Consider the following 18,137-nt stretch of genomic DNA (forward strand, 5'->3'; position numbering starts at 1 on the left):
CAAAGTTTCAGATGCAGCGGATTAAACGTAGAAAACTGAATGGCTTCATACATAAAATTACCTCCCCATCAGGTTCAATGTTGCTCAAAACTGAAGAAATAGCAGAACAGTTTAAGTTGTATTATGAGTCCCTGTATAACCTTCCCCCCCCCCCCCGTCTTCCTGATCCTGGACTGGACAAGGAACAAAATATTTCTTCCTTCCTTAGCTCACTTCATCTCCCTGTCCTTACAAATAGCCAGCATGATCAGCTGGCTGCTCCGTTTACGATAGCGGACATTCAAGAAGCACTTAATTCATCCCCGACCGGGAAATGCCCCGGACCGGATGGTTTACCTCTGTCCTATTATAAAGCTTACTCCGAAGTCCTGCTTCCCCACTTACTTCCAATATGCAATAATGCTCTGCATAACTCCCCTGTGTCGTCCGATATGTCTAGAGCTATGATAACAATTATTCCCAAACCAGGTAAGGATCATTCCATCTGCTCAAATTATCGTCCTATATCCTTGCTTAACACTGACCTTAAACTATTGGCCAAAATGTTGGCTACTAGGCTGCAAAAACTACTCCCCTCCCTGATCCATCCAGACCAGGTCGGATTTGTCAAGGGAAGAGAGGGTAAGGACAATGTTATGAAAGTACTAAATGCATTGTACTTCTCCTCTTTTAAAAAAATACCCATAGTTCTCTTAGGTACCGATGCCGAGAAGGCGTTTGACAGAATAGACTGGCTATATATTAGTCTTACACTGGCCAAATTTAATATCCCTGTTCAATTCTCAAATGCAATCAGGGCTATGTATCACTCCTCCTCGGCATCGGTACTAGTTAATGATACCCTATCTCCCTGCTTCAGTATAAGGAATGGCACAAGACAGGGCTGTCCTCTGTCCCCGCTTATTTTCGTATTGGTTATGGAGACACTTTTGCAATCCCTGAGACAGCAGACAGAGATTATAGGACTTAAAGTGGGAAGTCAGGAAATCAAATTGGCTGCATTTGCCGATGATCTCTTGATCTGCACAACCAATCCGAAAAAATCTCTTCCTGCTATCTTATCATTGTTGGATTTATTTGGGTCACTTTCTAATTTCAAGGTAAACCCTGCTAAATCTCAACTCATTCATAGTGGGTTCCCTCCCTCAACAATTAGAATTCTTAAGCTCCAGTCTCCCTTTAACTGGTCTACACAAAGGTTGACTGTACCTAGGAGTAAATATATCCCCTAATACTAAGGACTTATACAAACTAAACTTTATCCCTCTTTTAAAGTCGGTTATTGACCAGATGGACTCGTTGGACCTCCCTTTTCTGTCTTGGTTTGGCAGAAAAAATATGGTATCGGCATTGATTCTACCCAAATTGACATATGTCATGCAGGTTCTGCCTATCAAGATACCGAAATCCTTCTTTAATAGATTTAACAAGGCAGTGCGTCATTTTATTTGGAAGGGGCGCAGACCGAGGATTGCATTAGACACTCTCACCAAACCAAAGGAGCTAGGTGGGATTAATCTCCCAGATCCTGAAATATACATGAAAGCCATACATCTAGCCAGAGTAGTAGATTGGATTAGGGCTCCCCCCCATAAATTTTGGGTTCAGATGGAAAATTGCTTTCTCCCCTCCACTCCCAGAGCTGTTCTGCTTGCTGGGAAAGCCTTTCCCCCATCTTCTCAAATCCAAAACCCTATGATAAGATGCTCACTGGCAGTTTGGGAATGGTTCTCCTCTAGTGGTAGAATGCTTTCCACTCCTTCCCCGCTTCTGACTTTGGGAGATGTCATTGATTTAGCACCCTTTGATTTGAAAGAGGCTTGTAGCCCTGTGGTTAGGCAGTCTAACTTACCCGTATCAGATATTCTAAAAGAGCACGATACCTTCCCCCCCCTTCCTCTCCTTTTTACCAATTTGAAAGACTCTGTCTCTTTCATTTGTACACAAATATATACTAACTGAAATGGCTTCTGCGGAGAGCCTTCCTAAGGTGACGCCTTTGTTCCCATGGTTTGAAGGGCTAATTGGATCTAAACAAGCGCCTATTAGATTAATTTCATTCATATACAAAAAGATCAAATCACCGGTGACTGACATTACACCAGCTATAGTGAGAGTTTGGGAAAAAGATCTCAATCGATCCCTAACCCCCATTGAAATCAAGACTATGTTTTCTGTTCCACATAAAATTTCAAGGTGCGTGCGTGTTCAGGAAAATGGGTACAAGATTATGATGAGGTGGTATAAAACTCCAGAGAATATTGCAAAATACTTTTCTGGAGTTTCCGACTCCTGTTGGAGATGCAAAACCTCTAAGGGCACTTTCTATCACATATGGTGGGAATGCCCAATTATTCAATCATGGTGGCATTCCATAATAACTAAGTGTAATAGGATTTGTGGTACCTCTTTGGTGTGTTCTCCTGAACTGACTCTCCTAGGCCTGGGGCTGGAAAAGATACACAAGAGGGTCAGGTCCTTATTGCTTATATTATTAGCTGCATCTAGAATTTTAGTTGCTGCCGCCTGGCTTTCTACAGAGGCCCCAGATGAGGCTAAATGGACACAAAAGGTAGACCAACTGTATAGATTAGAGGAACTTTCTCATTGGGAAACCCGTACTAGAAGCACCTTCCTGGACATGTGGGTTCCTTGGAAGACGTTTAGGGGCCTTCCTTGACTTTTCCTTAACTTTTACTAGCTTCCTTTTTTATTTATTTTTTCCTAGCTTTCTTTTCTCATTATTATCATTTTACCCTTTCTCTACTGTGTAGGGCATATAATTGACCTAGTGCCATACCTTGTTGCTGCACCTAATGAGCTATAGTGTATATTTATGTCTCACCTGATTTATACCATTTGTTTGGTTGATGTTTTCTCCACTCCCCCTTCCCTATTTATGTTAATTTATGGCATTGCTTACTGATTTGCTGTGTTAGGATGTGCTGGTATGATGTAATACCATATATCTGTACTTTTGTACTATTCTACTGGCGCTATTTTTCCGCCAATGTCATGTATCTTTTGTTATTATTTGAAAAAAAAAAAAATTGTTAATTTAAAAAAAAAAAAAAATTTTTGCAATACGGCGAATGGCGTAACGGAAAAAAGGGTCAAGGCCATTTTTTAATCGCTTCTCTTACCCCAAAAATGTAATGAAATGTGATCTAAAGGTCACACTCATTCCAAAATTGTGTCAATAAAAGCTACAGATCATCCCGCAAAAAATGCTCAGTAGATATAACTAGAAAAAAGTTATGGGGTCAGAATATGGTGATGTAAAAATAATGTATTTTTCAAAGTAAAACATATTTTTTTTGTTTTTTACACTATTTAGACATAACAAAAAAATATACATACCGTATGTGATAATCGTACTGACCCAGAGAGCAACAAAACCCATAAAATGGTGGGGGAATTGCGTTTCTTTCCAATTTCACACCATTTCAAAAAAAAATAATCCGCTTCCCACCACATTGTATGCCATATTAAATGGTGGCATCAGAAAGTACAACTTGTCCCACAAAAAACAAGCTCTCATATAGATGAAAAAATGAAAAAACCTCTGGTATCCAAGTTTTTTAATTTTATTGTTTTAACCCCTTAAGGACCTGTGCCATACATGTTTGGCACTGGTGACCATGACTTAAGGACCAGCGCCGTACATGTACTGTGGACTGATCGGGCAGGTGCAGGAGCTACGGCTGCCTGATCAGCGGCAGGGGTCCGGCAGTCACTGATAGCCGGACCCCTGGTGTATGCCGGCGCATTAACCCTTGCACTGTCGCGGTCAGCGCAGACCGCAGCATGCGCAGGATCGTGCCGGGTGCGGGGTTGCCATCAGGTCCCTGAGCTGCTAAGAAAAAAAAAAAGAAAAAAATTGGTCACCTTACATCACGTAGGGTCCATTCACACGTCCGTTGTTTGTTTCCTGATCTGTTCAGTTTTTTGCTGAACAGATCTGGACCAGATCTGGACCCATTCATTTTCAATGGGTCCTGAAAAAAAACGGACAGCACAATGTCAGATTTTTTTTCAGGACCCATTGAAAATGAATGGGTCCAGATCTGGTCCAGATCTGTTCAGCAAAAAACGGAACAGATCAGGAAAGAAACAACGCACGTGTGAATGGACCCTAAAAGTGCAACACCAAGTGATCAAAAAGGCGTATTCACCCAAAAAAGTACCACTCTAACCGTCACCTCATCCCACTAAAATTGAGCCCCCTCTTGCAAAGTTCATTTATTATAGTAATGCAACTTAAAAGGTGAAACTAACATATGAGATAGACTCGTTACATGCAAAGCAAGATATTTCAAGCCTTTTTTTTGTTAGAATTTGTATGATTATGGCTTACAGTTTATGAACCCCCAAAGTCACAATTTTGAGGTCCCCTTTGCTCAGGGGGTATGGATTAATTAGCTGACTAGAGTGTGACACTTTGAGCCTAGAATATTGAGCCTTTTCACAAAATTCTAATTTTAAGCTGCATTAATGCAATTCCTTTTCATTTGTATTACTGAAATAAATGGACTTGCATGAGATATTCTAATTTTTTGAGTTTCATCTGTATTAGGTATTGGCACGTCCGTAACGACCTGCTCTATAAAAATATCACATGACCTAACCCCTGAGGTGAACCCTGTAAAAAAAAAAAAAAAAAAAAAAATAGCAGTGTAATAGCAAGCAATCAAAAAGACATATGCACCCCAAAATAGTGCCAATCAAACTCCCATCTCATCCCACAAAAATGACACCCTACCTAAGACAATCCCTCAAAAAATAAACTATAGCTCTCAGACTATGGAAACTAAAACATGATATATTTTTTTTTTGTTTCAAAATGATATTGTGTAAAACTTAAATGAATTAAAAAAAAGTATATATATTAGGTATTGAAGAGAGAAAATCCAGCTCTTGATGGCAGGGAATCCTTTATTTCCAGCGGTATAAAAACTTCCGCATACGCAGGGCAGTCAAATTTACGCATTTCGGACCTTTTACATGCTGGTCCTTAAGGTATTGCCATGTCCGCAAGAACCTACTGTATAAAAATATCAGAGGACCTAAACCCTCAGGTGAACACCGTAAAAAGATAGAATAAAAAGTGTATCAAAAAAGCTATTTTTTTGTCACCTTACATCACAAAAAGTAATACCAAGCGATCAAAAAGTCATATGCACCCTAAAATAGTACCAACAAAACTGCCACCTTATCCCATAGTTCCCAAAATGAGGTAACTTTTTTGGAGTTTCTACTCTATGGGTGCACCAGGGGGCCTTCAAATGTGATATGGCAACTTAAAATTATCCCAATAAAATCTGCCCTCCAAAAACCATATGGCGTTCCTTTCCTTCTGCGCCCTGCCGTGTGCTTGTACAGCAGTTTATGACTACATATGGGGTGTTTCTGTAAACTACAGAATCAGGTCAATAAATATTGAGTTTTGTTGGGCTGTTAACCCTTGCTTTGTTAGCGGATTAAAATGGAAAATCTGCCCAAAAAGTTAAATTTTGAAATTTCATCTCCATTTTCCTTTAATTCTTGTTGAACACCTTGAGGGGTGTAGTTTCTAATGGGGCCATTTATGGATGGTTTCTATTTTGTAAGCCTCACAAAGTGAATTCAGACCTGAACGAGTCCTTAAAGGGGTTATCTGAGTTAGGCCCCTTTCACACGGGTGAGATTTCTGCACAGGTGAAAATGCATGAGGTGAACGCATTGCACCCGCACTGAATCCGGACCCATTCATTTCTATGGGGCTGTGCACATGAGCGGTGATGTTCACACATCACTTGTGTGTTGCGTGAAAATCGCAGCATGCTCCTCTTTGTGCGTTTTTCACATAACGCAGGCCCCATAGAAATGAATGGGGTTGCGTGAAAATCTCAAGCATCCGAATCAAACGCTTCCTATAATTGCAGACCAGCTTTTTGCATGTCTCCACAGGTATTTTTGCCCATTCATCTTTAGCAATGATCGCCAAATCTTTCAGGTTGGAGGGTCTTCTTGCCATCACCCTGATCTTAAGCTCCCTCCACAGATTCTTAATTGGATTCAAGTCTGGACTCTGGCTGGGCCACTCCAAAACGTTAATGTTGTTGTCTGTTAACCATTTCTTCACCACTTTTGCTGTGTGTTTTGGGTCATTGTCATGCTGAAATGTCCACTGGTGCCCAAGGCCAAGTTTCTCTGCAGATTGCCTGATGTTGTGTAGAGAATCCTCATGTAATGCTCTTTTTCCATGGTTCCAGCAGTGTGCAGTGTCCATTGGATTGTCTGCCTTGAGACATTGCCACCAGCATAGCCCAGATTCACCAGGATGGCCTTGGTGGTGATCCCTGGATTCTTTTTCAGCTTTCTAACTATCCTCCTGGCCAGCACAGGTGTCACTTTTGGCTTCCGACCACGTCCTCTGAGATTTTCCACAGTGTGGAACATCTTGAATTTTTTGCTCAAATGTAAATAAAAGCTGAGAAATGTTTTTTTTTCCCCACAATAATGCCTCTTGTACATCGTCTTATCTTTTGGGAGACACCTATGTCATTTCCCGTCATAAAATTACTTGGATTCGTATAGTTGTCATATAGCTTAGATACATATGCTGTCTTATAGTTTAGATACATACAGCTGCCTTATAGCTTAGATGCATATAGCTGTCATATAGCTTAGATACACATAGCTGTCATATAGCTTAGATACACATAGCTATCATATAGCTTAGATACACATAGCTGTCATATAGCTTAGATAGATATAGCTGTCATATAGCTTAGATAGATATAGCTGCCATATAGCTTAGATACATATAGCTGTCATATAGCTTAGATACACATAGCTGTCATATGGCTTAGATACACATAGTTGTCATATGGCTTAGATACACATAGCTGTCATATGGCTTAGATATATATAGCTGTAATACAGCTTAGATACATATAGCTGTCATATAGCTTAGATAGAATCACAGGGAGGGAGTGGGCACACAGTTGAATCTTTCTGCGCGGCTGCCAGCACTGGTAAGGATCGCACATGCGTGATCCCTCACAGGAGCCGCGACAGCTAGAGGAGAGAGGGGGGGGGGGGGGCGGGCACACAATGCTCTTACATTTGGTGTACAGTGCCGGGCCACGAGGGAAAGCCTGTACACGAGACTTCACCACTGGGTGGATGACGTCAGGGGTCATGTGACCCGCATCGCCTGTTCAGAAACACTGCAGAATAAATAATGTGAGTAAACTACAAATGTATTTTTAATAATGTTATAAGCCACCTTAACATATATAGATATAACTCGGACAACCCCTTTTAATAAGTAGGTTTTGGAGAATCTCAGAAAAATTTCAACATTTGCTTGTAAACTTCTAAGCCTTCTAACGTTTCCCAAAAAAGAAAATGTCATTTACATAGACCTCATTCACACGACCGTTGTTGAGTCCCGTGTCCGTTGTTCCGTGATTTTCTGCGGACCCATTGACTTTCAATGGGTCCGTGGAAAACTCGGCTAATGTACTGTTTGTCATCCGCGTCCGTGATCCGTGTTTCCAGTCCGGGAAAAAACTATAACCTGTCCTATTTTTTTCACGGTCAACGGTTCGCGAACCCATTCAAGTCAATGGGTCTGTGAAAAAACACGGATGCACAAGATTGTCATCCGCGTCTGCGTTCGTTTTTTTTCTTATCATTTGCATGGCAAACTTGACTTAGATTCTTTTTTTTTTTTACTTTCCTTCATGTCTGGAGATCCTCCAAAAATAAAGGAAGACACACGGAAACAAAAACGGACACGGATCGCGGAACAATGGAACCCCTTTTTGCGGACCGCAAAAAAATACTGTCGTGTGCATGAGGCCTTAAAAGTAGTGAAATATATAAATTTTGAAAATTTTGAATTTTTCTATTTTTTTTGTAAATCTAGGATTTTTTCATAAATTAAAATGAAATATTTTGATTCAAATTTACTACTGTCATGAAGTACAATATGTGACGAGAAAACCACCTCAGCATGGCCTAGATAAATGAAAGCGTTTTAAAGTTATCACCACATAAAGTGACACATGTCAGAAAGAGGTGAAAAAGGGCTGGGTTAATCAGCTTTGCTTCAGGAGCCCCCATATCTTCCTTAAAGTATGATCTACTGTGACAAATATGGCACAACCTCTGCCTGGTCTAGGTTTTAGATATCTAGATTGAAGACGTTAATACTAAATCTCCCCCATTGTCACATTACAGTGTAATGTTATGTTGGGACACCTGAATGCTCAGGATAAAGAAGGCAGCACCCTGTTCTTTCTCTAGGGTCCTGGACACACTGTTCCAAGAACTGTCCCAAAAGTTGCCTTAGAATAGTGCCTTCCTGTAACGCAGTCTGGGTCCTCTTTGTTTTGTCTGCAGTGCCGTTGTGGAGACGCATAAAGACCAGTCACTTGCAGATTTTGTAGAAGTAGAGTGTATTCGTTTTCAAGCCAATGGGTAAAAACACATTTCCAATTTGTTTTTATTGTCTCCTTTTTTTCCACAGAGCAGATGAAATTACTACGGTGCTTGATCAAAAGCATTATGTTGAAGAGTTAAACAGACACTTGAGGTAGGCTATATTGTTCATATTATTGCAGCCTGTTTTTCGGATTTCAGTTTTGGTACTGTATCGTCACTAATTAACATCTGACAAATCCCTCAGGATTGTAAAGGAGAGCAGTTGTTCATACTTTGATCCACCCTTGTAATGGGTGTAATTATTATGAATATATTGCCATCGTACCATGCAGTCCCTGGATAATTCCACAGGTCCCAGATAAACCCGGATGATTTCTTGCGCAAAGACTGCCATACAACCCAGTAATTTGAATATAATATACAATGAATACACACAGTATCTGCCCACATAAAGACAAACCGTACTCAATGTGGTATAGTACTTTGCCCACAGAGGGACATATTGTACCAGACTGGGTAAAGTCTGGTACAATATGGCCATAATGTGGCAGATTGTGTCCACATCAAGCCATATATTTCTCAAGAGTGCCCAGAGTGTCAAATTGCCACATGATACCTTGCTATACAGTGCTCTGATCCAAATAAGCAGAACTCGGCTTCGTGCCTCATTAACAAAGCAGAGTTCAGCTTCATATTTTGATACAGTAATTTATATGAATAAACAAACTGACACGCGATAAAGGCGAGATGAAGTAAGTATTGCAATATTTGCAGAAATTTTGGAAAGACCTCTGTGGAGGACATACATTTTACAGTAGGACGGAGCCCATATTATTAATGTAGTTTTTAAAAGAATCGGGTTTGGTCACAGCCATCCGAACCAGATTCGCTCAACCCTAATACTGATATTCAGCCTGGAAGTCTTGCACAGGCCCAAGCCTATTACTACCATCGAACGCTTTCGTTGAGCCAGGGGAAGGCATCCCGGGCCAGGAAGCGAGCGCGTCTGGTTTCAGCACTCTCAGATGCCATGGTCACATTTGGCTATGGCATCAGAGGGGTTAAATGGCTGCTGTCTGCGCCATCACCGATCGCTTACATTATCCCCGAGCCCCATCTTTAAACGGCGTATCGGGGTGCTGTATCCCCATGTTTGTTTATTGCTGTGCTGAAGATAGAGTTGGATTTTGCATCTGTGCTGAATCTACACCTTGGTGTTTAAGCAGTCTAGAATCAGATAGTATCCATGCACAAAAACCATGTAGTATCCCACAGTGGCATAGCGTAGGTTGCCAGCACCTGGGGCAAGCCAAGTATTGCAGCCTCCCCTTTCTCACCAAACCTGTGACCATGCCCCTTTTTTACAGGTAATGTAGATGTCACCTGAAGTCCTATGTAACACCACAGATAACACCGTGATAACTGAGTAAAGATAGTGTAGTAGATGTCACCTGCAGTCCTGTGTAACACCACAGATAACAGTGATAACCCTCTGAGTACAGATAATGTAGTAGATGGGTGTGAAGCCCCAAAATTCAGAACACCACAGTGTGACCTGAAGTCTGGGGCCAGGATGCAGCAGTGTGGGCCAAATTCTATACCCCCTTCTGCCAACCCTACCATAAAACAGATATTTGGCATGGACATTACATACATTGCTACGAAATATACTGTAGAATACAGCGCATATCTCTTACATCCAGTAACATCTCCTGTAATGTAGACTCTTTCCTCAACGTCTTCATTCAGAGATTATACCGCTATGATACCTTCTTTCAGCCGCGTCTCGTCTCTGCAGTGTTTCACAGATTATTATTTTTTTTTTTTTTTTGATTCCTCACTTTACTATCAACCTCCCCCCCTCCTGGTGCCTCAACAGTCATTCTGCTGCTACCCTCAATACTGTGGTAGAGCCATATAGATAGTCCCCCATAATAACATGCTCCCAAACAGTCCTCAGTGGTAATAGTGTTCCCTACAGCAGGGTTCCTCAACTCCAGTCCTCAGGGCCCACCTGCCATTCATTTTTTTTTTTTTTTTGGATTTCCTTAGTATTGAGCAGGTAATACAATTAGTGTCCATCCATCAGGACTTACCACAGGCTTTCATTTGGTGGGATATTCTCAAATCATGACCGGTAGGTAGGCCCTGGGGACTGGCGTTGAGGAACACTGCCCTACAGTACCTCCAATAACATCCCCATTAATATGTGCTCAATGATAATCCCCCATAGTGCCCCTAGTAGAAATAAGGCCTCCTATAGTGCCCACAGCAGTAACAAGGCCCCTCTATAAAATACCCCTATAAGAGCCCGCAGTAGTAATAGTCTGAAGTAGTTATAATGCCTCCTATATTGGTACAACTATTTATAAAGACCCACTGCAGTGCCCCCTGTAGTGCCACTAGATAAAATACCTCCCCTTTCCCTGTAGTGCCCATATGTATAATGCCCCTCTGTATAATTCTTATATATAATGGCCCCTCTGTATAATTATTATATATAATGTCCCCCTCTGTATTATTAGTTTATACTGTATAATGGCCCCTCTATATAATTCTTATATATCAGGGATCAGCAACCTTCGGCACCCCAGCTGTTGTGAAACTACAACACCCAGTATGCTTCTTTCACTTCTGTGGGAGTTTAGAGAACATCCAAGCAAGAGTGCATGATGGGAGATGTAGTTTCACAACACCTGGAGTGCCGGAGGTTGCTGATCCCTGCTATATATGATGGCCCCACTGTATACTCATTATAAATAATGGCCCCCTCTGTATAATTATTATATATAATGGCCCCACTGTATAATTATTATATATAATGGCCCCGCTGTATAATTATTATAATGGCCCTGCTGTATAATTATTATATACTAGCAGTAGGACCGGGCTTCACATTGGTATAAATCATCTAATTAATTTTATGTTTGTGTATGTCATTAAAAGATATGGACAGTATCCACTATAACAATGACATCCACAGTACCCCGCCCCTTTAAAGCTGATTTACAGCGGTGAAGAAAAATGGCTGGGTTGTTATGAAAACCTGGTGTAAAACTGTGTGTATGTGGAGACTAAGGGCCTGCGAGCTTCTATTGGCTGATAAGGGTCATGTGACCAGGCTTCTATTGGCTAATGCAGTTTTGGGGAAACTCTCAAGCAGGGATGTCCTTTTGAACAGCTCACTCTCAGACAGCATCACTGTGCTGTCTAAGCGTGAGCTGCAGGGAGAAAGTCACTGTCCCTCCCACCTCTGAAGCCCCCCGGGTTTAGGGGCATGGCTTGGTTCCTGGGGGCAGGGTTTTTAAATCCGTCTTTTGAGGGTGGCCTGAATGGCCACTCTACCTGCCCCCTGAACTGTCACCTCCACAGTACTCAATTCCCTTAACAGTGTCATCCACATCGCCCTGCCCCATTAAAGCTGACCTGCAGCAGTGAAGAAAAATGGTTGGGTTGTTATCAGGGAATCTATATGGGATGATCACCCCTCTGTAAGGCTCCATTCAGACGTCCGTATGTGTTTTACGGATCCATGGATCGGATCCGCAAAACACATACGGACGTCTGAATGGAGCCTTACAGGGGGGCGATCAATGACAGGGGGGTGATCACCCCATATACACTCCCTGATCACCCCCCCTGTCATTGATCACCCCCCTGTAAGGCTCCATTTAGACATCCGTATGTGTTTTGCGGATCCGATTCATGGATCCGCAAAACACATACTGACCTCTGAATGGAGCCTTACAGGGGGGTGATCAGGGAGTGTATATGGGGTGATCACCCCCCTGTCATTGATCAGATATTTCTCTCACCCAGCATGGGTAAATGTAAAAAGACACCCCAAAACACATTGCCCTACTTCTTCTGAGTACGGCGATACCAGATGTGTGACACTTTTTTGCAGCCTAGGTGGGCAAATGGGCCCACATTCCAAAGAGCACCTTTCGGATTTCACAGGGCATTTTTTACACATTTTGATTTCAAACTACTTCCCACACATTAGGGCCCCTAAAATTCCAGGGCAGTATAACTACCCCACAAGTGACCCCATTTTAGAAATAAGACACCCCAAGGTATTTCTTGATGGGCATAGTGAGTTCAACAAAGTTTTTATTTTTTGTCACAAGTTAGTGGAATATGAGACTTTGTTAGGAAAAAAATAAAATAAAAAATTCATCATTTTCCGCTAACTTGTGACAAAAAATAAAAAGTTCTATGAACTCACTATGCCCATCAGCGAATACCTTAGGGTGTCTACTTTCCAAAATGGGGTTATTTGTGGGGGTTTTCTACTGTCTGGGCATTGTAGAACCTCAGGAAACATGACAGGTGCCCAGAAAGTCAGAGATGCTTCAAAAAGCGGAAATTCAAATTTTTGTACCATAGTTTGTAAACGCTATAACTTTTACCCAAACCATTTTTTTATTTTTACCCAAACATTTTTTTTTTATCAAAGACACGGCGAACAATACATTTTGAGAAAAATTTATATATAGATGTCGTTTAAAAAAAAATTATTACAACTGAAATTGAAAAATTTCATTTTTTTGCAAAAATTTCGATTAATAACAAAAAAGTTAAAATGTCAGCAGCAATGAAATACCACCAAATGAAAGCTCTATTAGTGAGAAGAAAAGGAGGTAAAATTCATTTGGATGGTAAGTTGCATGACCGAGCATTAAAGGTGTTTAAGCTAGGGGGGATGAAGTGGTTAAAGGGGCGGGCGCTGTGGAGGTCACTGTTAAGGGGGCAGGGGCCACTATTAAAAGTTCAACTGCTGTGGAGGTCACTGTTAAGGCAGCGGGGTACTGTGGAGGTCACTGTTAAAGGGGAGGGCCCTTGAGGAGGGCACTGTCAAGGGAGTGGGGTGCTGTGAAGGTCAAAGTTAAAGGGATGGGCTGCTGTGGAGGTTCCATTTTAAAGTGGCAGGGCACTGTGGGGGGGGGGGGGGTGTTGAGGGGTGTAGAGGTCACTGTTAGAGGTCACTGTTATGGGGGATACTGTATATATCTTTTAACGACACACACAAACATTAAATGAAATAGATTAAATATACCCGTGCAAAGACGGGCCCTTCTGCTAGTTATTGTATATAATGGCCCCCGCTCTATTATTAGTTTATATAATAGCCCCTCTGTAGTATTATTATATGTAAAGTCACCTTGGTATTATTATTAATATTATAATGGCCCCCTCTATTATTATTGTCCCTTCTGTATTATTATTATTAATAGAGATGAGCGAATAATTGAAAAGTTTGATTCGCTGATTCGCCAATAATTTATTTTTTTATTTGCTTTGTGACGAATAACTTCGTCACGAAGCACTTTTTTTTTTTTAAAGTAACAGGTGCAATGACAGGGAGCTGCTATAAAACTACTCCCCATCATACGTCTCAGATGCTGCGTCCATACATGATCGCAGAATCTGAGTGTAAAATTAACAATAAAATATTTTTTTTATCAAACTTACCGCCTCCATTTGCTCAAGCGGTCCGCCGCCATCTTGCTTGAAGATCTGGAGCGGAATCTCGCGCGGTGCAATGCGCGGAATCTCGCGCATGGTGACGTCATATGTCTCCGCGCACAGGATTTTCGCCGAGATCTTTATTCGAGATGGAGGCTGGCGGTCCGTCGCAAGCAAATGGAGGAGGTAAGTTAGAATTTTATTTTATTTTTTTGCACTATTTCAGGTTAAATCGATTCTCTAACACGAAGCACGAAGAGATTCGACTTCGAGGCGAATCAAATTTATCCTGAAATTCAGATCGAATTCCACTTCGTGGGATTTGATTAGCTCCTCTCTAATTATTAATATTATAATAGAGCCCTCTGTAGTATTATTGTGATAATTATGGCCCCCTTTGTAGTATTATTGTGATAATTATGGCCCCCTCTGTAGTAGTATTGTGATAATTATGGCCCCCTCTGTAGTAGTATTGTGATAATTATGGCCCCCTCTGTAGTAGTATTGTGATAATTATGGCCCCCTCTGTAGTAGTATTGTGATAATTATGGCCCCCTCTGTAGTAGTATTGTGATAATTATGGCCCCCTCTGTAGTAGTATTGTGATAATTATAGCCCCCTCTGTAGTAGTATTGTGATAATTATGGCCCCCTCTGTAGTAGTATTATTGTGATAATTATGGCCCCCTCTGTAGTAGTATTGTGATAATTATGGCCCCCTCTGTAGTAGTATTGTGATAATTATGGCCCCCTCTGTAGTATTATTGTGATAATTATGGCCCCCTCTGTAGTAGTATTGTGATAATTATGGCCCCCTCTGTAGTAGTATTGTGATAATTATGGTCCCCTCTGTAGTAGTATTCTGATAATTATGGCACTAATTATGACCCCCCTATGTAGTATCCTACCTAATAAAAGCCCTGTGTGCCTGTGCTGTGTTCTTGCGTGTGTGCCGATTTTTACACTGGGCATGCGCGGCGCAGGGACCTATCAGCACACAGCTCTCCACATGCCGCCCACACCAGCGCGCCGACCAATGAACAAACAGTGCTACACATGCCCCCCCCCCCGTACTTCCCACACTTGCGCGCCGACCCGCTGCTGTGCCCAGCTCCGCCATGCCTCCTCAGGCTTCCTCTGCAGCCGACTAACCCCCCACGGATCCAGGCCTTGCAACCGCCGCTTGCCACAGTGTATCCTTCAGTGGACACCCTTACACACCTGCGCATCAGACAGAGAGTGGCCCCGTACCTACCTGGAGTTAATAGAACTGCCAAAGAGCCTGGGAGGACAAAGCTGGGAGCACTGGGGACCTCTGATTCTGGACCCCGGATATCTGTCAGCACAGGGGGCACATGTTAGTCCCTGCAGCGCCGCATCCTCCTCGCTCCTATTTCACCCTAACCCCGCCCACCAAAGTCAGGAAATGGCCGCACAGTAGCAAGTGAGGGAAGCCATCATAGGCAGGGAGCATAACACACTAATTGCACTCCAACCCCCATCATTTTACACATATTACACTTCAACTCCCATCATTACACTACAGCCCTCATTGGAGTGTAATGTATGTGTAATGATGGTTGATTGGGGTGTAATGTGTGTAATGATGGGGGTTGGAGTGTAATATGTGTATAATAATGGGGGTTGGAGTGTAATATGTGTATAATGATGGGGGTTGGAGTGTAATATGTGTATAATGATGGGGGTTGGAGTGTAATATGTGTATAATGATGGGGGTTGGAGTGTAATATGTGTATAATGATGGGGATCCTGGCATGTGAGGCGGCTGCAGAGGAAGCTGGAGGGGGAGGAGGCTGTAGTGTAATCCTACATAATAAAATCCCTGTGTGATATGTATACAATGATGGGGGTTGGAGTGTAATTCGTGTGTAATGCTCCCTGTCTGTGATAGCTTCCCTCACTTGCTACTGTGTGGCCATTTCCTGACTTTGGTGGGCGGGATTAGGGCTAAATAGGAGCGAGGAGGATGCAGAAGCTGCAGGGACTAACATGTGCCCCCTGTGCTGACAGATACCCGGGGTCCAGAATCAGAGGTCCCAAGTGCTCCCAGATCTGTCCTCCCAGGCTCCTTGGGAGTTCTATGAACTCCAGGATGCCATGCTGCAGCTGGTACAGAGCCACTCATTTCCCGGTGCGCAGGTGAGGGCGGTGCATAAGGGTGTCTGGTGAAGGATGCGCTGTGGCAGGCGGTGGTTGCAGGGCCCGGATCCCAGGGTGTGAGTTGGCTGTAGAGAAAGCCGGAGGAGGCATGGCGGAGCTGGCCACTTCACTAACACCATGCAACTGAAAAAAAACGTTTCGTCTGCTACTGGGCAAAAGCCATTTGTCCTATACTAAATCAAGTGTGCGAATTACAAATCCGAAGTCAGAATTGTTGTAACATGTCATGAAATTTTGCTATGCATAAGTTTGCCTAAAAGAATGAAGCACTTGGAAAGCATTGAATAATTTTGAACAGAATGAGTTTTACTCCAACAATTACCTGATCTTCATCAAAGTTTGAGTAGTAAACAGAGTATGAAAATGTAATGGAATAACAAAATTTCATAAAGTCTTGTTTTTAAATTTAACAGTTTTACTTGAGCAAGGCTCAGTAATGTTAAAAGTGCTTCAGGCATCTGCTTTTGTGTTTGTGAACGGTCATACTTTCCCATAGCAAAAACCAGCAGTAGTCCCCCATCATGTTGGGATTCCAGCGGCCTTGATACCGGTTCTCCATTGTAGAAATATCTTTATGGAGCCGCTCTCCATGTTCGTCACTTACATGTCCCAAATTGGGTGGGAAAAAGTCTAGATGAGAATGTAAGAAATGCACTTTCAATGACATTCGGCAGCCAAGTTGTTCATATGCTGTAAGCATGTTGTCTACTAATTCAGCATAGTTTGCATCTCGTCTGTTCCCAAGGAAGTTCTGCACTACTAGCACAAATGCATCCCAAGCTGCAAGACGCACTCGCTTTGTCAGATTCTTGCGCTGATCATAAGTAGTGCATTTGCCACATATGTAGCAGAAATTGTCTGGATCGGTAACACATTTTGCGTTTATCCATCCTAGGGTGGGTTCACACTATCATTAGGAATTCCGTTATAACGGAAAATAACGGAATCCATAAGACGGAAGGACTGATCCGTTTTCCTGCCCATAGACTTGCATTTTAAAAGGCATTCAGTTTGCTTTCCGTCCTAATAGAAGTCTATGGGAATCAAAACGGATCTGTCTGGGTCCCGTTAAGCAAGACTGAAAACAAAGTCCTATTTTTTGTGGAATGGAACTGCGGATGCGGACAGCACACTGTGTGCTGTACGCATCTTTTGCGGCCCCATTGAAAATGAATGGGTGAATCGGACTCTTATTGTAATAATTATGCCCCCCTCTGTGGTATTATTGTGATAATTATGGCCCCCGCTGTAGTAGTATTGTAATAATTATGGCCTCCTGTGTAGTAGTATTGTAATAATGGCCGCCTCTGTAGTATTATTGTAATTATGGCCCCCTATGTAGTATTATTGTAATTATGGCCCCCTATGTAGTATTATTGTAATAATTATGGCCCCCATTCTTTCTATATATAATTGACTCCTTTGTATAATGCCCACCCCCATAGTGCCCCTAGTATAGCCTACCCATTAAAAAAAAAAATACTCACCTCGCTTCCTCACTCCAACCGCACCCTGTTCCCCCCCAACACTACGCCACTGCTTCCCCACAACACGGGTGAGCTGGAGTTTCTGCAGCGTGCCAGCTTTAAAGGGCTTCTGTCACCCCCCAAAAGTCATTATTTTTTGTGGGGCTAATTTAAAATCCTTATACTGCGATTTTTCAATATATAGTGCTCTTACCATTTTCTGTTGGCTAGTTTCTTTAAAAACCGCACTTTTAGAATATGTAAATTACCTCTCTACCTGCAAGTAGGGTGGTTACTTGCCGGTAGCCGCTGCATCCTCCTTTCAAAAAAACGCTCCCTCCTCCTGCTGATTGACAGGGCCGGCCAGTGCTCTCCTCCTCCGGCTGGCCCTGTCTGCAATTCAAATCCCGCGCCGGTACCTCATTCGGCGCAGGTGCTCTGATAGAAGGACGCTCGCTCCCTCAGCACTCCCTCAGAGCGCCGATGACGTCACCTCTAAACCCGAAAGAGAAGACGTCATCGGCGCAGGCACACCGAATGAGGTGCAGGCGCGGTATTTGAATTGCAGACAGGGCCAGCCAGAGGA

At 42.5% G+C, this 18,137-nt stretch overlaps 1 protein-coding gene across 2 annotated transcripts in view; it reads left to right on the forward strand.

Annotated features, from left to right (window-relative positions):
• Window positions 1-18,137, forward strand: part of LOC122928258 (RUN and FYVE domain-containing protein 1-like) — a 139,666-nt gene that overhangs the window by 54,253 nt on the left and 67,276 nt on the right. For both annotated transcript variants that reach the window (XM_044280916.1, XM_044280917.1), the window contains one exon: window positions 8,522-8,587. In XM_044280916.1, coding sequence (XP_044136851.1) covers window positions 8,522-8,587 — 66 coding nt within the window. The remainder of the gene's footprint in view (window positions 1-8,521; window positions 8,588-18,137) is intronic.

This window comes from Bufo gargarizans, chromosome 2, assembly GCF_014858855.1.
Source record: "Bufo gargarizans isolate SCDJY-AF-19 chromosome 2, ASM1485885v1, whole genome shotgun sequence".
NCBI classification, from domain to species: domain Eukaryota; kingdom Metazoa; phylum Chordata; class Amphibia; order Anura; family Bufonidae; genus Bufo; species Bufo gargarizans.